The sequence below is a fragment of the Miniopterus schreibersii genome (assembly GCF_964146895.1).
Source record: "Miniopterus schreibersii genome assembly, chromosome: 1".
NCBI lineage: Eukaryota > Metazoa > Chordata > Mammalia > Chiroptera > Miniopteridae > Miniopterus > Miniopterus schreibersii.
The window spans coordinates 156236926-156263791 of NC_138101.1; the positions used below are offsets into that span (position 1 = coordinate 156236926).

General features: G+C 36.4%; 1 protein-coding gene and 1 pseudogene across 3 annotated transcripts in view; one reads left to right on the top strand and one right to left on the bottom strand.

Moving 5' to 3' along the window:
• Positions 1 to 366: 366 nt before the first annotated feature.
• Positions 367 to 26866, bottom strand: part of ADAM10 (ADAM metallopeptidase domain 10) — a 120284-nt gene continuing 93784 nt past the window's right edge. For both annotated transcript variants that reach the window (XM_081130265.1, XM_081130266.1), the window contains 6 exons: positions 18058 to 18208; positions 17077 to 17260; positions 16279 to 16387; positions 15579 to 15799; positions 4209 to 4335; positions 367 to 2615 (listed from right to left, as the gene is read on the bottom strand). In XM_081130265.1, the coding sequence (XP_080986391.1) occupies positions 2521 to 2615; positions 4209 to 4335; positions 15579 to 15799; positions 16279 to 16387; positions 17077 to 17260; positions 18058 to 18208 (887 nt within the window). In that variant the 3' untranslated portion in view covers positions 367 to 2520. The remainder of the gene's footprint in view (positions 2616 to 4208; positions 4336 to 15578; positions 15800 to 16278; positions 16388 to 17076; positions 17261 to 18057; positions 18209 to 26866) is intronic.
• Positions 19341 to 21912, top strand: LOC308564526 (PWWP domain-containing protein 2A pseudogene; annotated as a pseudogene). Its single transcript has 2 exons — positions 19341 to 19352; positions 20249 to 21912. The product of its transcript is annotated as a PWWP domain-containing protein 2A pseudogene (transcript).

A 26866-nucleotide genomic window follows, 5' to 3' on the forward strand; every position in this document is an offset into this window, starting at 1 on the left:
TTTAAGTAGCAGAACCTATGGACCAAGTGAGGACTTACTGTCAATAAGTGCAGTTTCCAAAATGTCAGCTCTTCCACCAAGACGAACACTTTTAAACACATTGAATAGTGATTGAAAATAATGTAATGCTAAATTGGAAATAAAGCAGTTGAGGTTAAGTATTTTTTAAATGTTCAATGTGTAGAGGTATCTAATCCTAATTTTTTTACATGGACTCCTAACCAGGAATTAAAGTTATCTGTACTTGTATGGAAAGAGACAATCCTCTTTCTACTTAACAATCTCTTTCATTTAGTAAGAAAAATTTGCCTAGTGGGAAGTTTCTTGTGGTAGTTCTCAAGAGTTCAAAAGAATGGAACCTTCAAGTTGATTTCATCAAGTCTATTTATTAATGCATTTCAAGTTTCAAAAAACCTTACATCTTTGCACAATACTTTATTTTTTGCAATTTTTAGTAAAAATTTCCAAAGTGAACAAAAAGATACTGTATAAAACACAGTGGACATTAAACTGACAGTAGTATTAGATCTCATTTGTCTTGATCCTTTTGTTTTACCACATCTTGATCTGCCATGGAGAGTTCAGTGCACATATCTCTTTTCAGAAAACATTTAACTTAGACTCAAAAGAAAACAGGGCAGTGTAGACCTGCCAAAACCTTACCACAGGATAACATTACAAGCAAAAAATGTACATGTTCCAAAGTCTACCACACTCAAGAAGTTACTAAGAACTCTTGCAGAATAAGTCACCATTTTAGAAATGCAAATCCACTTCCAACCTTTGCACAGTCCAAAAACAAAGGCATTTAAATGATTTAAAAGCAATTACATACATAGCTACCTACTTGTTTGTTTAGAATTATTTATAGTCTATCTGGGGTTTCATGTACAAAATTTGTCTCTAAATCATGTACAAAAAGCTGTATTTTGAAAAAAGTCACCACGTACTGTACAAGTTTACAAGGAAGAGATCCCATTATTTTCTCTAGCATTTTTGGCCTTGCTGGCTTGCGTCACATTATGAGAATGATTGTGTAAACCTTATACTCTTAAGAAAAAAAGGAAAAAAAGAAGCCAAAACACAAATTTTTTCAACTTTCCCTAAATTTGCCTCCTACATGAAGCCAGGAAAATCATAGCTATTTATGTCTAATTTAAGTGATGTAGTTGGAAAACAGAAGCAATAAATATGTCACAAGCTTAAAATATTCTTGTAATGCCCCCTTCCATTCCTGCATAGCAACAAGCCTGTTAATACATTAAATGCTTTTGCTTTCTTTCTTTAAAAAGCCAATTATTTACATCTATTTAAAAAATAAATCTGGAATGGGACATTGTGCTGTTTCACCTCCATTGTTGTTAAAATATTTTAGGGGAAAAAATGTCAGGCGGCCTATCTACAATTTTAACTACTAGTTGAGCAAATCACTCTTCTTTAGTGGTTACCAATGATCAGTGATGATATGCTGAAAAAATTGTTCATATATTTTGATAAAAGACACAGCTTTTCTTTTCCGTGTCAGACAAAAACCAAAAACATAATTAGCATACTTTAGATATATGGAAATGCAAGAGGTTACAAATAAAAAGAATCATTTCATTGACATAATTTCTACTGAAGCATGAATAAAATGTCACCTATCAATTCAAAAATGGAATTGAATTAGAAAGTTTAAAATAAGCAGAAATCAGACACTTACATAAAGAACTAACTCTGAAGTAGTATGCTGCATATGTCCAGTTTGCACAACACTTAACTGTGTTCTTCAGCGTAGTCACTCATGTGCTCTTAGCAGCCATTTGATAAAGACAAAATGAATATCAGAACCAACTCCATCATAAGGGAAAGGGAAATTGATTCTCATTTCAAAACTGCCTGTGTAAAGCGTTATAGAATCCTGGACCACTGAATACCACCATTCTCTGTTATCCTGAGTATGTCAATTAAACAGTAATTTTTCATTAAGAGCGGAAAAATTTTATAATACAAAGAAACATCCATATTGCAATTTCTGTTTACAATTGCACACAGAAGTACAGTGTACGTAAGAAATACATGTCTGCATATAACAAGGTATGTACATTGGCAAGTGATGTCTCCAATGTTGAGGTGGTCGAGCCTCCTAGCCTTGACTGGCAGTTGAAAAAAATATATATATATATTTCAATTTGTGATAAAAGTTTATAGAGAGCCAAGTTTGCCTGCAAGTGAAGAAAATGCAGCAACGAAGAACAGGGAACACAGGGCACATAATAATATTCTAACATTTTGTGCCATTAGGTTAAAAATATCTGTCCATAAGAAAATTGGGTTCCTTTTCCACCCCCCACCCCCAAATTGGAATTTTCAGGCTTTAAAATTTAAGTAATTCCACCTGGTCTGAGGACATGATCTCTTGCCATTTTTTCTTCAACTGTTATTTGTGAGGGTTTAGTTTGGGGATGATTTAATAGGTGTCTCTTTGGAGTGAAGTTTTCCCATTGTAGGCACTAGGAAGAACCAAGGCAAAAGCTGCAGTTAACGTCTCATGTGTCCCATTTGATAACTCTCCCGGGGCCTCTGACGCTGGGGTTGTTGAATGGGCTGTGGAGGTCTCCTCCTCTTTAAAGTGCCTGTGAGTTACAAACAAAAGATAGATTTACTGTGAGCTTTACACTCTTTAAAAACAAAGCTGCCATATCAGTAAGAAAGGATCTAGACTGGTACTACCCAACTGAAATATAATATAAGCCATATATGTAATTTTAAATTTTCAGTAGCTGTAATAAGAATAAAAAATAAATAAATTGAGTAATTTTTATTTCACTTAACCCAATATAGGCAAAATATTATTTCAAGATGTGACAATAAATTGATGAAATATTTCATTCTTTTTTGTACACTAAGCGTTCAAACACATCTCAACAAGACTAGCCACTCTCCAGTGCTCAACAGCTACAACTTACTAATATGGATTCTGAGGACAAGATCTATGACAAAGAAATTACTGAGTGTCTTTGAGCAAATAACTTAACGTCTTTGCAACTCAAGTGCCTTGTCTGTAAAACAGGGATAATAAGGAACTCATGCAGTCTATTTGTGAGAATGACATGCTAATTCATGTAAAAATGATCTAACACTTTTTGTGAGGGTTCAATAAATAGCAGCTAGGGTGCTGTTGTTTTTTAAGTTTTAAAGGTGGAATTTGCTTAAAGTGAAATCAAGTACAAGAATTGATTTTAATGAATGAGACCATAACTGGTAACACATCTAAAAACTGTAGTGAGGCAATGAGGTCCAACCAATATATTATCCCAGCATGAATACTGAGCTCTCTTGCCCCAAGATGGGTCAGTGCAGGAAAAGAACTGAGGGACAATGGGAGAAAACTTTAAGAAACCCCTAGTTTTAACGTGCTTTCTGTAGGGTGGTGAATTTGGTGTAAGACAAGAGGCTTCATGTGAAGTCTGCGGGAGGCGACTGTTGGAGAAAAGGTAGCTGCTGTCTTTTAGCGCTGGCTCTCCTCTGCCAGTGCCTTGGAACAATGTTCACCCCAAACCAGTGAACAGGGTGCTGGCCCAGGAGTCCCAAGGGCAGCACAGAAGCCACAAATACCTTGGGGAAGGTGAGGGAGAAATAAGGGGACTAAGGAACCCAGAGCGCTTGCTCCAGGTAAAGCCCCGGAGCTCGCCTAAATCCTGAGAAGTGAAGGGCGAAGGCCAAACCCGAGGAGTCACTGTCAGAGATGAGGAGTGGTCATTAGTGACTAAAAGCCTCCACCCCCAAGACTCTCCCACAGACTGTGCTTCCCCATAAGCATCATCCCTAGAGAAAACGAGTTTATGTGCCAGAAAACATTCGATGAGCATGAACATTAAAACAGTAACAGAAGCACAGCTATTAGAAGAACAAATCATTTAAAACAAAAATGGAAGATTTTAGAATCTGAAAAGAGAATGAAAATAAGTACCAAGCAAAAACAAAGCTTTCCAGGTCTAAATGTTTTTTAGACACTCAGGCTAGATTAACATTAAATTGGTAATAATTAGCTAGATTGGATTGATTTAAAAAAACACTTAGAAATCAACTAAATAATTTATCCAGTAATCCCATTGTCAAGGAGAGAGTACTACAAAATCAGTTACTAGAGACTCATTTGTAATTCAATTCTACTTGCTCAAAGGTTCTATGTTATAAAAAGATATACCTTATTCAAATTGTCTTACCTGGAAGAGGTTTAGGAGGAGGTAACTTTGGATTACTACTCGGAGTATGAACACTGCATATCTTAATAAATCCAGCCATTAACATGATCAGGGCAATTCCCATAAGCAATACTGCCCACCAATTATCCTAGAAATAAACAGTTATTTCTATTGAAAAAACTACAAAATATTTTAGAATATTTTATATTATATAAAATACAGAACAGAATACATTACATTTTAATTTTTAAAAACATTTGTTGGTTAAGAGTTGTATAGATATCATAAAAGTTAAACCATATTAATTTTTTAAGTATAAAAAAAGTATAAAAGAGAAAACAAAAATCACCCATAGCTTCACTTCGTACAGGAAACTACTCAACCTTATTTTCCTGTTAGTCTCTTTTCTATATAACTATGTCACATACATGGATAAACACAAAACTGGGGTCATCTTGCATACAGTTTATATTATATTTTTCCATGTTATTAAATATTTTCTGGTTTAAATATTTCCCCTTTTTGGCCTATTATTCATATAGACTACATTTGTTTGCTTTTATACTCTCCATTGAATTTAGGTATATTACTTTAAATTCTACTATAGGACAGAGTTTTATACTCTATTTTTTTCTAGTCATCAAAGTTAGGACTAAAATTCTATCTTTTCTGAGGCCCCCTTTTCCTGTTACTCTACTTCATTTGCAACCTGAGACTCAGTCTACTGTTGTAAAATTGTTTTTATATATCTTAATTTTCATTATGTTATATATATATATATATATATATATCACAGTATCTGTTATGTATAATGGTCTTTTTAACATGAAAAATGTAGGATATACATATTCTAGAAGCAGGCAAACTTTACCCAGTCTAAAAAGAGACTAAAAATTTTACTTCTAACTTAAATCATATTAAATCAATTAACTAAACAAAAAAACCTTCAAAATTTGGTATAATTTATAGAAAAAATACTGATCCCATTCTTAATAAATTATGTCTATTTTGCAATTCAAAATATTCTATTTTTGACATAGCATGTACAAAATAGTCACAACTTTAAAACTATGAACTTTCACATTGGCTTAACACAGACTGTTATAATACATATATAGTTATAGCTAATTATTACGTATAAAATTTCACTTAAGATTTTTTTATGACCTAGGGTCTTATAACAAACAGCCCACTACTTCTATTCTATACTGTTGTTTTTTCAATCGTCACCCAAGGATATTTTTTCCACTGCTTTTCAGATAGAGAAGAGAGAGAAAGAGAGAGAGAGAGAGAGAGAGAGAGAGAGAGAGAGAGAGAGAGAAACATCAATGTGAGAGAGACACATCAATTGGTTGCCTCCTGCACTCGCCCTTGCCAGGGATCCTGTAACTGAGGTATGTGCCCTTAACCAGAATCAAACCCAGGATCCTTCAGTCCCTAGGCCAGTGCTATACCCATTGTGAACCAAACCAGCTAGAGCCATACTATTTTCTTTATCCAGCAGTAACAATGTAATTAATGTAATAGAAACAAAACCAAAAAAAATGCATGTTGTGGCAAAATACCCCAGGCGACTTTTCCATATGTGCATAAAGCCTTTCCTATATATACATTTTTAAAAAATATATATATATATATATATATATATATCTTTATTGATTTCAGAGAGAGGAAGGGAGAGGGAGAGAGAGAAACATCAATGATGAGAGTCATTGATCAGCTGCCTCCTGCACGCCCCCAACTGGGGATCAAGCCCAAAACCCAGGTATGTGCCCTGACCAGGAATCAAACCTCAATCTCTTGGATCCTAGGTTGATGCTCAACCTCTGAGCCACACCCAGCAAGGCTACACATATTTTTGCTTTAATTTTGAAGGAATCTCAAACTTATTGAAAAGTTACAAGTATAACACAAAGAACTTTTAAAAAACTGGAACCATCTGAGAGTACATTGCTAGCCTGACGCCCTGTTACACCTGAACATTTTAGCATATAGCTTCTACATTAGGGTGTTTTCCTACATAACCGTATCACAATCATCAATCAGGAAATTAGCACTGACTACTACCAACCATTTAATCCTCAGACCCCACTCAAGTTTTGCCATTTGTCCCAATATCATCCAATTCAGAATTATACACTGCATTTAGCTGCCATATTTCTTTAGTCTCCTATAATCTGGAAACATTCCAGTCTTTCCTTGGTTTATATAACCATGACACTTTGGAAGAGTATAGACCAGTTATTTTGTATCAAAATGTCCTTCAATTTGGATTTCTCAGATGTTTCCTTATGGTTAGATTCAGGTCATATATCTTTGGGAAGGATATCACAAAAGTAATGCTGTGTTCTTCTCACTGAATCCTATCAGGTGACACATGATTTTAATATCATTATTGGTCAAGTTAATTTGGTCACTTGATTAGGGTGTTATCTGCCAAACTTTATCATAAAGATACTCTTCTCTTTTATAGTCAATGAGTTATTTTGTAGGAACATAATTTGGGACTATGTAAATATCCTGTTCTTCATCAAACTTTTAATTTATTCATTTATTTATTCCCTCATGGTTTCCTATTTTACTCAATGGATTATAATCCATTACTATCATTATTGTGTCTTTTGGGCATGTCCCACGATTCTTTGAGCACTTTATTTTCTGACACAAAGTAAAAGTTCTAGGTTCATCTTGTTCTTTCCCTGCCCCAGCCCTGGAACCAGCCATTTCTCCATGAAGCCCTAGTTCCTTTTAGAACTACCCCTCCTATGCAGACACCCTCCCACAGCATTTGTACTGATATCCCAAGCCAGCTGACCATCAACAGGGCACCTTTCTCATCCTGCTCGGGCTCTAACTAGACCCATACTAGTCTTCCTCCCCTTCCATCCTGCCTCATCTGGTCAGGCTCCAACACCCTGCTCTGTGCCAGTATAGCTCCCCCAACTGGCATGAACGGCCTACCTTGCTTGGCCTCACCTAATGGCTTTAGAAATGAATTGTTCAAGAAAAGAGAGTAAGGCCTAATATAATTCAGCCTTACTGCTGAAAGATTTGGGTTTTTTTAAGAGAAGCTACAAATCTGAATTTTTATGTGAAATCTATTTTTAAATGCTGGCAACTCATTCAAATTTTCTAAAACAATATATACACCATTCAAGACTTGTTTACAAAGCTGAATCTTGCTTGGAAACCATAGTTTACAATCTACTTTTCTGAGCCATTTCTTGTGTCCTACTGAAATTGCCAGGTAGTTTTCTAAAATTTTCTTTGGGTTTCTATAGAAAACAATGTTCAGAGAACTGTTCTCACTAAATACTACAATAATATTCCCTTTCCCTGTTATGTAAATTTCCTAGAGTCTTCTGTTGTTTTCGTTTTGTTTTATTCATCCTCAAATAATAAACCCACTATGGCATTTAATGAAGCAGGGCTTCCTTCACTCTCCACTGTCTGGATTTCTGACACTCTGACCTAGTAAAATACATAAAGAACCAAAATCACCAGTCTGTACTGCTGTATGTGAGTTCTTCCTTCTCTATACCAGTGCCTCAACCTTGGCTGCACATTATAATCCCCTGGAAAGTTTTTAAAACTCAGACACCCAGTCCAAATCCCAGACCTAAATGGGGTAGGGGTAAGATCCTAACATCAGTAATTTTGTTAAAACTGCCCAGATGATTCCATTATGCAACCAAAACTGACAGCTACTGGTCTCTACCAGAGGTCAACAAACTTTTTCTACAAAGGGCCAAATGATAAATATTTTAGGCTTTGTAAGCCATACAGTCTCTGTCACAACTACTCATTTCTGCCACTGTGGTACAAAAGCAGCTATAGCTAACAGGTGAACAAATGAGTAGGGCTACATTCCTTTAAGACGTTACAGTCATCCCTCCTTCTTCTCGGGTTCCCCATCTATGGATTCAATCAACCACAGATCGAGAACAGTACTATTTTCAATCCACGGATACAGAAGGTCAACTGTATGCACTGTTCTAGGCCATTTTAAATAAGAAACATGAGCATCTGCAAATTCTGGTATCTGTGGGGGGTCCTGGAACCAAGCCCCCATGGATACTGAGGAATGACTATATTTACAGAAACAGGGAGCAGACCAGATTTGACCCATGGACCATAGTCTATCAACCTCTGATCTATACTCACATACAGTACATTAGCTGAATGGATAACACTGAACACTAGCTCCTTAGTTCCATCTTTCTACCCTACTACTTGCCTGAGAGTTTTGGGGAAAGCCAAGACTATCTGATTGGCTGTAGAAAGAGGAGTTGTATGACTGGGAAGAGCTGCTCAAATAATAACCACTCACATGGTAAAGAAATGGCTCCCATCTCTGAGTAGATCTAAGAATTATCTCATATGCTTATTAAAATAAGAGATTCTGGGGTCACAACCCTACAAGTTCCAATTCAGCTGTTCTGGTTAGTGGAGGGACCAACCAACTACATTTTAAAGAAGCACACCAGTGATTAGGATGCAGATCAGTGCTTCGTACTCAGTGCAGATATACTGGCATTGTGGTATGGGACCGTTCTGAGCAATGCAAGCAGTTTAGCATCTCTGGCACTCATCCATCAAATACTAGTAGAACCCCTCAGTTAATGTGACAACTACTGGACATTTCCAAATAGCCTCTGGGGAGGCAGTATCACCTCTAATGTGATCCAAAATCCATAGGCATAAAGTGTCAAGGGTCTTCCTACTACTTCGGGCTTTCTACTACTTCATACTACATCTTTATGGAAGATGCACTCCTATTCCTAATGTTCATTATATTCTCTAACACATTTCCATCCTTCCAAGTCTTCCCTGCTCAAAACCATCTTCCACCTGGTAATCAGTATTACAACTACCTGAAAAGCAGAATTGACTATGTCACCCTTCTATGTAAAACCCTTCTTCAAAATCTTCCTACCAAAGATCTCCAAGATAGACTATTAAGTAAGAGAAAGAAAACAAAACTTGAGCACATAAGGTGCAGCAAAGTATATATATAATTCCATTTGTTTTTTCAAATATATATTCTAACGATATAGTTTCTGAAGAATACACAAAAAAACTCATCTTGAGAAAAGTGGGCTGCAGGGTAAAAAGAAGGCAGTCTTTTCAATATATTACTTTGCGAATTAAAAAAAAAAAAAAGATAATCACACTTTTCAAAAAGAAAAAAGAAATTTTTTATTTAAAAAAATTCATAATTCTGTGACTTTTTCAGGGGCTCCTTCTTCATAAAACATCAATCTGTACCTTCTACTTCTACTAGTCCTTAAGAAGTTAGCTTTGGCATCACCTCCTTAAAGAGACCTTCCCCAAATAGTTTCTCCTGTTTTCTGTGAAAACACCATGCAGAACTTGAAATATTTTTCAATGTGCATGCTTGTCTTCTCTACCCCAAACTGGACTGTGAGCTCCTTGAATTTATGTACTATAAACTCAGTACCTAACCCACAAAAAAGTATGTGTTGAATTAGTTACTGCAGATGAGTCATTAGTCCAAATACTGACTTTTTTGAAACACTTCTAACAGCTCAGTTATTATTTCTAGAATGTTCACAAAAATTGTGGTTTTGATAACTCTGATGCTAGTTTTTCAGTACATATATGCGGTTTTTTTAAAAAGATGGCAAGAGCCCAGTCGGGCATGGCTCAGTGGTTGAGCATTGACCTAGGATCCAGGCGATCGGGGTTCGATTCCCAGTCAGGGCACATGCCTGGGTTGTGGGCTTGATCAATGACTCTCTCATCATTGATGTTTCTATCTCTGTCTCCCTCTCCTTTCCGCTCTCTGAAATCAATAAAGATACATTTTTTAGAAATTAATAAATAAAAATTAAAAAGATGGCAAGAAATATGGCAGTAACACAAAGAGACTGGAGAGACAAGGCCTGGCTTTAATAATGGTTTTAACTTGGTAGAAAACAAAAGTCAAAAGGACCTAGTCTAAGTTCAGGTCAACAGATATTTACTAGAATGTGGCACCCAGGTCCTTGAGAACTTGCAGTTCCTTCTAGCAGTGTTTTTGGTCTTTCTCCAAATTTTTTAGGTAACTATGTATCTCAAAAGCCCAAAGATTTAGGTGTTTTAATGACAACAATAGCTTTTCAGAGTTTAGTGTCTGAGAACTGGAACATCGTGAATAAAAGAGAGCAAGAAAAACTAAAAACAATGGTGTATTTGAGAGTGTTAGTAAGTATAGCCACCTTTGGTAGAAGGAATTTTTTAATACTCCCTTTAAAAACGAATTATCAGAGAGTGTATTAAATACTAAATCATATCCTCTTTTGCATATAGTACTATAAAATTAGGGGAAAGAATACCAACCAGGTTAATAAATGTAAAATATGTGTTCTATCTCAAAAGAAAAGATCACAATTTGCCCACTTATCAGAGTCGGAAAGAAAAGAAAGCTATCATTTATTCCACAAGCGTTTAATGTGTAATTATACACCAAGCTATTATCTTTCATAGATACAAGAGTGTTAAGTGAAACTTAAGAGACAAAGAGAAGACATTCAAAAGTTTATTTACCAGTCTAATTTGTTATGTACCAATTATAATAGTTTTTATTTAATAATCTATATAAACAAAAAGGACCTATAGGATAAGAAAATGATTAAACAGGTACCACCCCAAAAAACTGTGAGGCAAAAGGGGCAACACATGCACTCAAGTCTCTTCAGACATAAAATAATCTTTACTGTTTCTAAAGATCCCCAGAAAAAGTCAACTATATAATCCTTTCAGTGGATGTTCCAATGTGTAACTCTCCCTCTCAGCAAACACACTCGAGACTTTCTATGGGTTACAAAACCATGTGGGGCCCACAATTCCTTGTGGTGATACTGATTATGCCATCCTGCAGGGGCAGAGAGCTTCTTTTCTACCCTTCGGAGGATACTCTAGTCTGAAGTTGGATTAAACGTTCTATTCTTCAACACCCCATGTGCCACCCCTCAACACCAATCTGCCAAGAAGAAAGCAGCTGGGTCCTAATCTTTTAGTTATTACTTAAACTCTGCCTGGGCTGGCATGATAAAATACCACTGAGAGAAACCTAAAAACATTATAGTCTCAAAGTGAATATGAACAATTTTTATTCTCTGCTATATAAATAATGACATTTAAGAAATCTGCACCCGACCGGGCGTGGCTCAGCGGTTGAGCATCAACCTAGGATCCAGGCGATCAGGGTTCGATTCCTGGTCAGGTCACATGCCCGGGTTGCAGGCTCGATCCCCAGTTGGGGGTATGCAGGAGGCGGCCAATCAACGACTCTCTCATCACTGATGTTTCTATTTCTCTCTCTCTCTCTCTCTCCTTTCCTCTCTCTCTGAAATCAATAGATATATTTAAAAAAAAAAAAAAATCTGCTTCATTCACCTAGCAAATGTATACTGAATCCTTACCATATGCTAAATCCTGTGACAATATTGCAACTCTGTTGTTCAAGTTTCATAAGTGACAGCTATGTGGCCTGTTCCACTAGGCAATGAAGGACCATAGCTATCTTCCACTTTCAGCATATTAGAATGACAAAGTAGAAATTTTCTGTTACAAGTCTTTTTAAAAGGAGTTATTACATAGCAAAGACTGAAAAAAAATGGTTTCCAAACTTCAGCATGCACCATCACCTACTGGCTCAGTGGATCTAGGGTGCGCCTGTTAATTTGCATGTCTATCAAATTCCCAGGTGATGCTGCTGATGGTTAGGAGACTATACTTTGGATCCACTGCTCTAGGTCAGGGGCTGGCAAACATTTCCTATAAAAGGTCAGATAAATATTTTAGGCTTTGTGGGGCCATACAGTCTCTTTTGCAACTACTCAAAGTGCAAAAGCAGTCATAGACAATATGTAACCAAATGGCTGTGACCATGTTCCAATACATCATTATTTATAGACAATGAAATCTGAATTTCATATATTTTTCAAAAGCATATTATTCTGATAATATCTTTTGATTTTTTATAACTATTTTAAAATGTGAAACCATTCTTAGCTTGTGAGCCATACAAAAAAACAGGCAATGGGTTGAATCTGGCTCATGAGCCATAGTTTGCCAATCCCTGTTCTAGCTGAAGGGGTTAGTTCTCAATCCTGCTCCTCCTCAGAAATACTTAAGCCCCACCCCAAGAGATTCTGAATTAATGGGTCTAAGCCCTAAGGTGATTCACACATATAACAAGGATGAGAACAGCTGCTCTTAATGTTCCCCCAAGTGACTTAGTCTAAGGATATTTAAGGTTTAATAAGCCTTACATGAACAAAGATTTCTGGGGTCAGGTAAGTTTGAAAATAAGGTTTAAAAGTTTTTTTTATTGCAGAATTTCTCACAATATTCTCACAAATTTGTGAGAGGGGACTGTAGTAGGCAATGTTTTCCAGATTTATTTGACCATAAACCCATGGATCTATTATTGTATGAAACACCTGAGAAACACTGCTCTAAATCTTTCATAAAGAATACCAGATACTTAATACTTAAGTTCATATAAGTACAGCAAAATATGAGAGCAAAAATTAACTGAAAAATGAGAAATACAGTTGGTTATTGTCAAAACAAAAATTTTAAAAGTGAAACTCCTGTAAAACAAATTAAAAATTCAAAAAACCACAAAATAACAGGCAATTATTTTAAAAGGGAGGGGAAAATACAATGATAAATTTGAAAGAAAAAAAAATCAAGGTCAAAGATGGTTTCTACAATGTCAAACCTAATACAAAAGATATAGAAAATCTGAACACATCAATAACTCTGAAAGAAACTGAAAAAGAATGATCAATGCCCTCAAACCCCCATTCAAAGAAAAGGAGATAATGATACAGGGTTTCAATAGATTTACTGGTATATGTTCTCAAACCTTTCAAGAACTTGGTAAGTCCTTGATAAACCCAATTTTAGCATTATCTACTGGCCAGATAGATACACAGTAGGCACTTAACAAATACAGTAAACATATTTTTGAGAAATACATTCAAAACAATGTCAGAAACAACTTTATTCCAAAAAAGAAAGTAAAAATCTTTATCACATCATTTCCATGGTACCAGTAGCAGTCAGTAACATACCCTGAAGCATTAAACTGCTTAGGTTCTTCCTATGCTACCCTACACAAGGAGAAAAGATGCAACAGTATACAACAGAAAGGAGGCAAAAAGCTACCAGGAACCACTGAAAAGAAAAGAAAGTGAAACTAATCCCTCATTCCTTTCATAGCTTCTTACACCAGAGCGTCCTAATGACCTATATGACTAACTAAAAGGACATTTTCCTGACATGATGAAAGACCAAAGCATGAGCTATTAATGTAGCAAAATAAACTCTATATACTAGTGAACTCTGCAGGTAACACAAATGAGACAAATAACTTATAGGGAACTGGATGTTTGTTATCTTACTGTTTGACGTGGTTAATGCCCACAAATGCAGCAACAGCCTAGTGGTACCCTTCAGGCATTACGGACCATGCTATCCAAAGAGTGGCATGTGAATATCAACAATGATATAAAATAAAAGCATTTCTACATTCAAGCAAACTTACAGAAACCTAAAAGTGCCTGATTAATGAGTTTCAGAGTACAAGAAAAGATTCATATTGCTAATTCATTGTAAGCAGCATTTCACTAAATCCTCAAATCTAAAATATGAAAACAGGTTTTAAAAATACTTTAAATAAAAAGATCATTTCTATCAAATATTTTAATAGGAACAAATGAGCTTCTAAAATTCTAAATAAAATTGAGTCAAGATTAAAGAAAATGAAGAAAAGTGAAAAAATACTATTTTTAGATGACATGATAACCTATCTAGAAAACCTAAAATACCTGGCACAGCATATAGTCAGTGGAACATAATTCTGAGATCACCATTATCAGATTTCTTTTCAGAACATATTGTCCTCTATAGTAGACAAGTATACCAGATCTCAACTTATTCTTTTTTTTTCCCCCCACAACTTATTCTTAATAGAGGTAATCTGAAAAAAGAACTGTATCTGAGTTGAAAATAGTGAAGTATAGGGCCAAGAAAGATAAGTTAATTGAAGTTATAGAACTGACAAAGGCCAGAGGATGATCTGAATCCTTCTGTAATTCCCAAGCTTGTACTTATTCCACTTCACCAGTGTCACAAGGCACCCTTGTTTTAACAGATATTTTCTGAACACCTACTATGCACCATGCACAGGAGTACAAAAAGGAGTAATAAATCAAGTTTTAAAGATACCTAAGTTAAATCAATTGCCCAATTATTTGGTTTAAGACCTAGGTCTCCTAATTCCAACTTCAATGATCCTCCCACCACATAGTCATTACATATCTAAAAACCACATATTCTAACATGCAAAGTATTGTTCTTCCTATGTGTAATAAACACCATTTAATGCTAGAGATAATTCCAAAATTATTACTGTAGAAGATTATTATTCTAAGAGTACCAAAAAGAGTGACAATCCACACAAACAACTTTTTGGTGTGCTTTTGAGGCATCCTCAGTCCTGAACACACACAATAAAAGATGAAAAAAATTGGGGGAGGGGGTTAGGGGAAGAGCTGAGTTCTAAGTCAATTTCCAAAGCAAACTCATTCAGTTCAGGTATAGCACATTCTAAAATACATCACCTGCATGCTTTCTACTTATATTTTAATGTAATCACTTAGAAACACGAAAATTTAAGTGACTTAAGATAGTCATTCTCAGCAATCTTCTTAGAAAATTTCAGGTAATTTAACATCTGTACAACTTGGAGAAATGTGGGCTTAAAAATAATACAGTTCAGTGGATTTATGTTGGAATGAACATCCATAATCATTAACAAATCTGCAAAAGGCTCTGTATCTGATCTTACCCTGTTCAACATTCCTATCACGGACAAGATGAAGACCCAGAAATTATACTGAAACATCAGAAAAAACCTTCAGAAAATCACCAATTTCTCTTTCATCTCTCCTGTTCAGCAAAGTAGAACCCGCAGCTGGCTATCTGTCATATTGAGACAAGGGAGAAGTATAAAAACCAAGCAGGGCTTTCCAAAACAACTCGAGGAAAAACTCCCATGAAAATGTCCTAATCATATGGACCAAAGGAGGAAGTAACCCATCCGGGAAACGAACTAGGGTGCGGAGTTAAAACAGAACGACTCCCATCACCTTCCAACCAATCTATAAACGATAAACATGCGGAGATTCTGACCACTTTAGAAGAAAATAATACCCAGGGATATTTGAACTTTAAAAATCATTCTTGAGATAAAGTAATTCCAGTATAAACAGAAAAGTGATTTTCTTGTAACATTGGTGACCTCTGGCCAAGTAAAATTATGATCAAAGTATTTTAAGGTAAGGTTTCTTTATAAGTAAAAACTATACTTACCACAATCCACTCAGCAATGTTTTCATACAGCTCTGGACTGAAAATTGCCTTTTTAAGCCTAGCTAAAGGACCATCAGCATCTACTAATCTGCACCGCATGAAAACATCACAGTAGCCTCTAAAATCATTGCAAGGAGATCCAGGTTGCAGGGTGATGGTTCGACCCATGAAATGCTTGCTCCACTGCACAGACCCTGTACTGGCACAAGTTGATAGGTCCACTGGAAAAGAAGTGCCAAATATAAGTTGAAGATCAGATTTCCTAATGGGCTAGTTGGGGAGAAAGGGAATAAAGGAAGAAACTGCCTAACATCACTATCATGACATGTTGCATACACTTTCATTAGTTAGGCTAGACAACACCACTGGTAATTCACCTTAAATGTAACAATATAAGTAAACAACCAGCAACTCTTGACTTAGTGTCTACAATGGCTTTAAAATCTTTTAACAGTGTTTATATTAATTATTTCTATAAAACTGACAAGTTTTTTGTCTAGTTTATCATTTTGAAAACACTGTAGAGACCTAATACTAGAAACACAATGCTAAGCTACATTTAAAATTTTTCTCAAGAGGATCATTTTAGCTGGAAATTATCTGTGCAAAGTGCATATCAAAGTTTAACACTTAAAATATAAGAGGAAATAAGGTGTTCGAAACAAATTTTATACTCTTCTTATATTTTAAAAAGTCTTACTCTTCTTCATACAGCAGACATGGCATAATTCCTTATCATCTTTGCTATCAGAACCGGCACAGGTACACTCCTCCAAGCCATATTTCTCACAGATAGAACCTGCACATTGCTGAAAGAAAAAGAGAAGATCAATTATTTAATCCCTATACAGTCAAGCCTATTTACTGTTCAGAGTAACAGACAGACAGATATAAGCCTCCAATGCTAAAATAATTAAGTAGAAATACAAACTGGGGAAGAAAGCAAAGATTAATATCAGAAATGGATAATGTAAACACATTTGAAAAAGAGTAAGTGCAAATAAGATAGTACATCTCTTAAAGAAATAGCAACTTTTAAAAAATCTTTACAAAGCAAAAACAAAGAGTAGATGAGCATCAATTTTATGTTATTAAGGCTCCTTCATAAGAAGAGAAAAATGAACTTTTCCTCATGTAGAAGAAAGTGATCATTTAATCAGGAAAGCTTTAAAGGCTTCACGTTCTTTTATTTAGGCTACTTAAAGATATTAATTTGTAAAACTCAAAAGCAGTACAAAGTCGCATGACTAGTTGTTTAACTATTTTTCTCTAGAGAATATCAAACACACACAGTGGGAAGATGAAAGGCAAGTCAGTAACTAACAGAATGCCACCAGCTATATAATGCATTATGGCTTTGGGAGGAAATAGATAGGAATATTATTGAAACAGGGACAGAGATTAATTACTTTAACTATACAGCTTTAAGTGTCAACAACTATTCTGAAAAAGCAGATTTTATAAAACTAAATTAAAAATATATAAATCAAATGCTTACCCCATTAATGCATACTTGTGTATGCCTATTACAGTCTGTAAAGTTTGGTTTAGGGTCAGATGCTGGGCAGAGAGCGGTAATTCCATTACATATTCCTTCTTTAGCACAGTCTGAATCATCCCGACACTTTTCAGTTTTTGACTTAAATGTACACTGTGCTGTACAACACGGACCTTGGCTTGGACTAGAAGAAACATTAAATGATTTAAGAAAATCACTAGGATAATTCTTATGTATATAGATACAGTCCTAATTTTTAAATGATAAATCTCATGTTTTAAGTGGTATGTTACTGATATACAACTTCAAGTATTGGATTAATAGGCTACTAAATTTCAACATTCTAGTAAGTGTAGAAAAGTGACTGTCTTATTTTTATAAGCACGGTATTCTTATCCTATTTGTTGTTAGTGAAAGGTTATAATATAAAATGGATTTAGTATTAGGCAAGTTATCAGTGTTTTTCATAGTTACATCATACATTAGTCAATTTATCAATTTCCTCCCATTTATATGCTAGAATCAAACTAGGCTAAACAGACCAGTATTGCACAAACAATATTCTATTGCTTATGTCAATTACTATCAAAGTAATATCACAAGTGAAGTAATTATATGATACTAAGTCATAAAAGTGTATGGAATCTATATTACTTAAATATTTAAAATTAAGATTCTGAAAATATGGACAATAGTCCTATTTTTAAAGAATTAAATAAAATGTATTTTATTGAGCATCCTTGGCATGTCTTTTTTAACACCCACCACACAAATTACAATTACTAGTAGTTCAATCTGCCAACAACAGTGCACTAACCAATGCTATGGAGTAGAAAAAATATATATTGTGAAAAAAACAAGTAAAACAAAACAACAACAAAGTTTCGAAACCATATGCATCTCTTAATCTGTTTTAAATTTGTCATAACTGCATTCAGATGGCTTTATAGGAACATAAACATGACTGAATTAGCAAGGCACCTGCACTGTTTTCCAGGTTTTAGCTTGCATTTTTTCCCCTCGGGCTGGTTTGCATCATAGCAGCAATCATCTTTACACTGGTCACTATAGCCACAATCACATTCTTCACCTTGCTCCACCATTCCATTTCCGCAAATAGGTTGGCCAGATTCTGGAGAAAATAAACAAGACAAACTAAGCATTGTACACACACATTAATTTGATTTAAAATTCACAAACTCTTTGGAGGCTCATATTAAAGGAGAAAGGAAAGCCTTGATGTGTAAGAAAGGTAGAACAATCTAGAAGTTTGGAAATTAGGAGACCTAATTCTAACACTGGCTCAGTCACTAACTAGCAATGTGGCCTGGGCAATTTGCTTCCCTTTTGGGGGGCCTCAGTTTCCTCATATGTATAGTGAGGGGATTTGACCTGATGGTCTCCTCTAAAGTCCCTTCTAGAAGTGGTAACATTCTAATTTAGGCCATACCACACTGAGCTTTACTGAACAATGACAGCGCTATTTATACTACACAAATACAAATTAAGTTAGCGATTTATCAACCAGAAACAAATTAAACCTTTTTTGTTAGAAAATTTCAAACCTACATAGTAGTAATAATAGAATAAGTACAATGAACTCCTATGTACTAATCACTCAGCTTTAACTATCAATAATACATTATAAACAACTCCATCTAACATATTCATTTGTTCTTGTAAACACTCGGATGAATCTAAGAGGTAAGTGTCTTCTTTTTAAAATCTAACCATAATACCATTATCACATCTGACAAAATTAACCATATGCTTAATAGCATCTAATTGCCAATCCATGTTCAGTTTTACTCAACTGACTCTTTAAAATTGGTTTACCTAAACCAAGTTCTACAAAAGGTTCCCCCAAACCCTCTCCCCATGGTTGCTATTGGTTGATGTGTCTTAAGTTCTTTTAACATATAACAGATTCGCTCTTTTTATTTTTACATGCTTTATTTGTTATAGAAATTGCTCATTTTGTCCTGTGGAATTTCCCACATTCCATTTGGTTGACTGTATCTTAGTCCATAAGTAATTATTTTTAAATTTAGTTATGCTCTTCAGCTAGACCAAGCTGCATAAGGGAAGAACCATGTATTATTTACATCTTTTGTATTCCCACAGAGCCTACCTGTATTGGGTCAAATATCTTGGTTCACTAAGGTTAGACTACCTGGCCTAGGCATAGTGAATAATTTTAGAGAAAATTTAAGGCTCTCTTTAGTTATTAGATTTTGTCAGTGAGGTTTAAAATTAGAACAAGAATGCTACTCTTTGTAAGATTATAAATCACAGAACTTCAGCATCTGCAGGGAAATGATAAGAATCAAATGACATCATTTTACAGAAAAGAAAACTAACTTCCAGAGTTAGTGACTTGCAGAAAACCATATACCCCCGTATGGGCAAAAGACTAAAATCCAGGTCTCCAAGATCTAAAATCTAGTGCTCTTTACTTTCTACACTAAATCAATGTAGAAAACAGAAAGTTCATTCTTATCTTTAACCACATCAAATATTAAAGGGAATCTTAGCAATAATTAAAGCTCTATCCCTCTTTCCTTTTATTACCATCTCTTGTTTTATAAAATTAGATGCATGCACATGCACATACATACTAAGTAAATAACAATGATTTCTCTAAAGTCTAGTAATAATCACTTTATAATCCATGTGACATGTAATTAAGGAGAAAGGGAAAATGATAAAGTCAGAAAACCTTTGACGCACTATTTACTACACATTAATTTATATCTCACAGAGATATTATTTCAATCAGCTACTTGCTAACAGCTTAAACACAGAAAAGGTGCTGTTTAAATGCAAAAATTATAATAGATACATATTTCATTATAAGAAACAAATTTCCTTCCTGTAGTATCTATAAAGCAATATGCTTATTTTTAAAACTCAGCTTCAACCAGAAAGTTTATTGTGAAAACCCAGCTGACAAATAAAGAATTTATGCAGCACTTCCACATTAAGAAGCTTTAGAAAAACTATATTGATAACAAAAAAAAATGGTAACATCAATGTAATTTTAATCTACCCCTTTAAAAGAAAAAGATGTCTTTAAAAGAAAAAGCCAGTCAACAAAAGTAAATATTGATAATTTGGACTCTATCAAAATTTAATTTTTGCTCTGGGAAAGACTGCGAAAAAATATTAAAAGACAAGCTACAGGAGTTGGAGGAGGGAGACGCCAGGAAGGAAACGGCGCAGCGACGGCACCGCCCCTAGGGAGGGGCGCCGGGAGGCCGAGCGGGAGCTGGAGCTGGAGCTGCAGCGCATCCCCCGCGGCGAGGCCGGTCTTGACACCCTCCCGGTCACGGCCACTGCAGCATCCGTGCGGGGCGGCGAGGCCGCCGGGCAGCAGTCCTCTCCTCAGGCCGCCGCGGGAGCTCGCCCGCAGCCGGGAGGCGGCGAGGCCGGAGGCGGAGGCTGAGGAGAAGCTGCCGCCCGGGCAGTGCAGCCGGCGCAGCCGCGCCTCAGGAGGGCCTGACCTTCCACCTTCCCCTGCACCGCCCGAGCAGCCTGCGGCTCCTCAGGAGCCCCAGGAGCCCCCTGCCTCAGCCCGCAACCCCGGCGGGCGGGCCTCGGCGGTGCCGCAACTCATCCCCGCTCGGAGGCGCGGGTCACGCGGGGCCCCATCACCGAGTACGCGCTCCCGTGTCGTTCCGCCTTGGGGAGAAGCTCTGCTCCGGGGTCCTTACGGATCTGTCCAAAAGGTTTGGGCCCCGTGGGATCCCTGTGACAGTATTTCCCAAAAGGGAATACAAGGATAAACCTGAAGCCATGCAGCTGCAAAGGAATACATTCCAAGAAGGGCCAGAAGTCAAGTGCGAGGTGAACGGTGCTGCTCCCGACGACCCTTCTGTCCCGCCGCCCGAGCGGAGCGTGGCTGAGAGCCTGTGGACTTCCACGCCGCCACCACTCCCCCATGAAGGAGCACCTGACCCTCCCGCTTTGTTTATCAGGGACACACATAACCAACCATACCTCAGCCACCTCCTCGGAAAATTAAAACGAAAAATGTACAGGGAAGAACCTACTTCAGTAATGAATGCTATTAAAGTTCTGTGTGACAAATGTAAAAACAGTGTCGTTGCTAAAAAAAAAAAGTAAATTAGAAAAGGTAGTAGTGCAAGTGACTCTTCCAAATATGAAGATAGAAAATGGAAAAATAAAAGCGTAACTACTGTGAACAAAAAACTCAAAACTGACCATAAAGTGGATGGGAAAACCCAAAATGAAAGCCAGAGAAGAAATGCTGTGGTTAAGGTTTCAAATATTGCTCACAGCAGAGGTAGAGTAGCCAAAGTTTCTGCTCAGGCAAATACATCAAAAGCTCAGTTAAGTACTAAAAAAGTGCTCCAGAGTAAGAACATGGATCATGCAAAAGCTCGGGAAGTGTTGAAAATTGCCAAAGAAAAGGCACAAAAGAAGCAAAGTGAAACCTCTGCGTCCAAAAATGCATATTCAAAAGTCCATTTCACACGTCGGTATCAGAATCCTAGCTCAGGTTCCCTTCCACCCCGGGTTCGTTTAAAACCCCAAAGGTACAGGAATGAAGAAAATGACTCTTCTCTGAAGACAGAACTTGAGAAAATGTGGAGTGGCAAGTTGGCACCCAAGCCCCAGTCTCGCTGCACCTCTACCCGCTCAGCAGGTCTCAACAAATGGCAGCTATTACATCAGACAGTGACGAATCCTGCTGCTCCCTTACAGTGGCTGACAGACCACTGTGGATTCAGACTGGGAAGACATTCGCAGGCTGCTGGTTTCGTGGACCTGTGCCACCATGACAGAGAACACCAGAGCACCAGGACTGAATGAAATTGGAGACTCAGATTTTTAAAGCTGCACTAAGAAGTAAATGTTCAGGCAGCAGTTACAATCAACAGTCTCTAAAGGGGCACCTGCAAATTGTGCTATATTAAACCGAAGAAAAGGTATTAGGGGAATATTTTCTAAAATAAAAACTACTGCAATAAATAATGCATGAGACGAGAAAAGTGATGTGAAATACGCACACGAAGAATCACTGACAGTAACTTCCTTTGATTGTGAAGCTCTTATCAGTACAGTTTGGACAGGCCTGAAAGGCATGGGATGATGGCAGAAATGTTGCATTATCTTTCGTACTAAAACTTTGTGCTTTCTCCAAGATTTATGTTACTCAGTTCAGTATGAGCAAAGGTATTTCTAAAATGACTCGCCTATGAAACTGCAGTGGTCACATATGCTGAGACCAATGTTCCCTTCAGGGTGCCAGTGGAAACGACAGGAAAGATTTAACATTGTGCTAAAAGGATGGCAAGGTACCCCCACCCTGAAATTTGGACCTTTACTTTCTTTGATAAAGCAGGGGATGTATTACCTTGAATATATGTTTGCTTCTTAGGACATATTAAGATATATTTATTTGCCACCAGTATTTAACATTTTGTGCACATTTTCATAACTACATTCTTAACTTTTAAATTCTGAGTCAGCATAGAGAGGCTAGTATTGATCTCGGAGTGAAAATGTATACTCTGAGAGCTAGTCCTTAAATCTACTGAACTGGAAAGGCTTTTTACTCTTCCTATCTGTACTGATTGTATCTAGATCCGAAAAGGTGACAAATCTGAATTCTGATGTGGCCCTCTCTCCACAGAGAGCCCCTGCTTCCGTCTAAGTGCAAGAAATTCTTACAGGTGGGACTTGCCCCTGGGGAACAAGCAGCAGGAACAGGCCCATAAAGGTGGTGTCAAGCTTTTCATGAATAGAGCATGAACTGTTAATGCTCATAATGTTTTTATCTTTGCAAAATACGTATTATAAAAAGAAAGCTTGATTTTTCTTTTTTAATAAGTGGAGAAGACAATGAGAAAACCAGATTGACCTGTTAGTACTACATTTTTAAGGCATTTTATATTTGACAGTGCCGTACTTTTAATAAAAAAACTGAAGTTTTTTAGTGGCAATACTGACTTATTTTTTAAACTAGAAAGATAATCCTTATTGATTATGTAATACAAAAAAGGGGAGGAAAATGCCAAAAAAACAGTTCTTTTGAAGCTGCATAACAGATAACTGAGCATTTGGCTTAAGTGTTCACTTTATTTCATAATCTTACTGTGTAGGTTTGGGATTACTTAACTCCGTACTCAGGATTAACAAAAGGTTCTGGGTGCAAGTTTTAGAACATTTCATATACCTGACTAAGGATTTGTTTTATAACTCAAGAAGAAAAGGTAGGCAATCTTGTTTCTGTGAGTTTAATGCAAATCCTAATTACACTGAAAGTAAAAGGTTTGCCTGCATTCTAAAATTATCTTTTTGGAAAAGTATTTATCATGAAGTCATTACATGTGATGAAATCTGAAAAAGTCAGCTCAGGAACGGTGCCAGCAGGGAGTCTAAAGATTACCTGTCTCAGTGGCACCCAACTCTGTCCATCCTGTCCTTCAGCTGTATTAACACCAGCAGTACCTTTCAGGTTCCCTTCAAGAATCAGACAACTCCCAAGCCACATGGGCTATATAATCAAGAATTTTAATTAAGCTTTAGCATTACTTATGCAAGAGTGATGGAAATGACCAAGGAGTAATATAACGGCAAAAGAATTGAAATCAGGTTTTAAGTATCTATTTTTTCCTCATGACAAATTCTTAAAGGTGTTCTGTTATAAACCAGATTTTCATTTTTTAAAAAATGAAACTTGGTGGTATTTAAAATCTAGACATACCATGTTGCTGTTTCACTTTCATTGCTTTAGTTGCTTAATGTTTAAGCTTTGCTTCATGCTACCTTTGTCTGTATTTCATATCTTCAGAAGCCTATTTCATCTTGTAGACTTGAATGACAAAAATTGCTTATCATCTGAAGTATGCTGAGACATAAATGTTAAAAGAATGTTGTGTAACATTTATCCAATAAAGTCTTGATATTTTAAAAAATAATAATAAATAAAAGATAAAAAATAAATAAAAATTAAAAGACAAGCTACAGACTGGGAGAAAATACTTGCAGATCAGTATCTGACAAATAACTACTATCTAGACCGTATAAAGAACTCTCAAAACTCAACAGAAAAAAATACAATTAGAAATGGCCAAGAAATATGGACATCTCACCAAATATGCACATGAAAAGATGTTCAACATCATTCATTAGTTTTCAGGAAAATACAAATTAAAACCACAATGAGATATCACTATATACCTATTAGAATGGATAAAATAAAATACCAAAAGCTGGCAAGGATGAAGAGGAATTAGATCACTTATACACTGCTGGTGGGAATGTAAAGAGTACAACCATTTTCCTAGGCAGGTAGCTCACTAGCTCAGTTGGTTTGAGCATCGTCCTGATACCCCAAGATTGTGGGTTCGATCCCCAGTCAGGAAAGGCACATAGAAGACATACAAGAATCAACCAATGAATACATAAATAAGTGGAATAACAAAGTGATCTCTCTCTCTCTCTCCCCTCCTCCTTCCTCTCTCTCTCAAAAATCAATAAATGATAATTTTTTTAAAAAAGAATAAAATAGTACAACCACTCTAGAATAAAGTTTGGCAGTTTCACATAAATAAAAACAAGTAACTACTATATGGCCCACCAATTGGATTTGAGGGCACTTATCCCAGAGAAATAAAAACTTGTTATCATAATATACCTGTATATGAATGTTTCTAGCTGCTTTATTCATAATCGCCAAAAACTGAAAATAGCCCAGATGTCCTTTAACAAAGAGATGGTTAAACAAACTATGCTACAAACATACCACACAATACTACTCAGCAATAAAAAGGAACAAACTATTGATACAGGCAACAACTTGGATGAATCTCCAGAGAATTATATGCTGCGTGAAAAAAACCAATCCTACAAGGCTACGTATGTTGTATGATTCCAATTATATAACATTTCTGAAGTGACAAAATTTTAGAAATGGGAAATAGTTTACTGGGGAAAGTGAGGGGACAGCAGGAGGAAGGTAAGTGTGGTTATAAAAGGAACACTGAGGGTTCCTTGTGGTGACAGAGCTGTTCTGTATCTTGACTGTGGTGACGGATACATATACCTACCTATGCATGTTATAAAACTGTATGGAACCAAACACACACACAGAAATGAGAACAAGAAAAACTGGGGAAATCTGAATAAGATCTGTCGATTGCATCAATGTCAATATCCTGGCTGTGATATTCTATTACATAGTTGTACAAGATGTAACCATTGGATGAAGGGCACGTGGAATCTGTTATTTCTTATAACATGCATGTGAATATAAACAATAAAACTACAGTTAAAAACAGAAGGCCTCAATGTTATGTCAATTATACCTCAAATTTTTTTTAAAATCCAGCTAAAAAGCCCTAGCGGATTTGGTTCAGTGGTTAGAGTGGTGGACTGAAGAGTCCCAGTTCAACTTTGGCCAAGGGCACGGACCTCAGTTGCCCTGTTTGGGGCACCTGCAGTAGGTAACCAATCGATGTGTCTCTCTCACATCAATGTTTCTCTCTCTGTCTCTTCCACTCTCTCTGAAAAAGCAATGGAAAAAGTATCCTTGGGTGAAGATTTTAAAAAATCCAACTCGGCCGGGCGTGGCTCAGTGGTTGAGCGCCAACCTAGAACCCCGGGGTTCGATTCCCGGTCAGGGCACATGCCCCGGTTGCGGACTCGATCTCCAGTCGGGGGTGTGCAGAAGGAAGCTGATCAATGACTCTCTCATCACTGCTGTTTCTATCTCTCTCTCTCCCTCTCCTTCCCTTTCTCTGAAATCAATATATATAAAAAAAAAAAAAAATCCAGCTAAAAAAACAAAAGGCCATGTTTATATGGAAATCTTCCTCAATTCTTTCTCCTTTGCTGTCATATGTTTAAATCCATCTTTGAGTGTTCCTTATGTGCAAGGTGAGCAGCTTCAATTTTCCCCCAAGTAACTTATAATTCTGTGAAACAGGACAAGAACCCCCCCAAAAACATAATACAAGGTAGATTATTTAGAATATTAAATGCCACAAGAGAGGCATAACAGATGAATGGATGGATAAACATATCATATCCGAACAATGAAATATTATACAGCCATAAAAAAGTATGCCAATCTGATATATGCTACAAATTGGATGAATACTGAAAATATCATGCTCAGTGAAATAAGTCAGAACCACACCAGTACAAATACTGTCTGATCCCACTTATAGGAGGTACCTACAATAGGCAAATTCATAGAGGCAGAAAGTAGATGAGAGGTTACCATGGGCTGAGGAGAGAGGGGAATGGGAGTTATTGTTTAACAGTTACAGGATTTCTATTTGGAGCTATGAAAAAGTCTGGAAATGGATAGTGGTGATGGTTGTACAACCCTGTGAATGTACTTAACGCCACTGAATTGTACACTTAAAATTAGTTTAAATACTAATACATAGTTTAAATTTTTTATAACATAAAAAATTTATGTTATATATTTTACTACAGTAAGAAAAATAAAAAGAATTTCATAGCAGCTTAATTCATATTAGCCCAAACCTGAAAAGCCAAGGTGTTAATCAATAGGAGAGTAGATATGCAATACTACTCAGCGATAAAATGAAACAAAATACTAATGATAAATCTCAAAATATTATGCTGAGTGAAAGCAAAAGGGTACAAACTGTATGATTTCATTTATATGAAGTAAAACAAGCAAAATAAATCAGAATAGTGGTTACTTCTGTGTGCATATGTTGGGAGCAGAGACTGACTGGGGAGGGAAATGAGAGAACTTTCTGGAGTGATAGAAATGTTCTGTGTC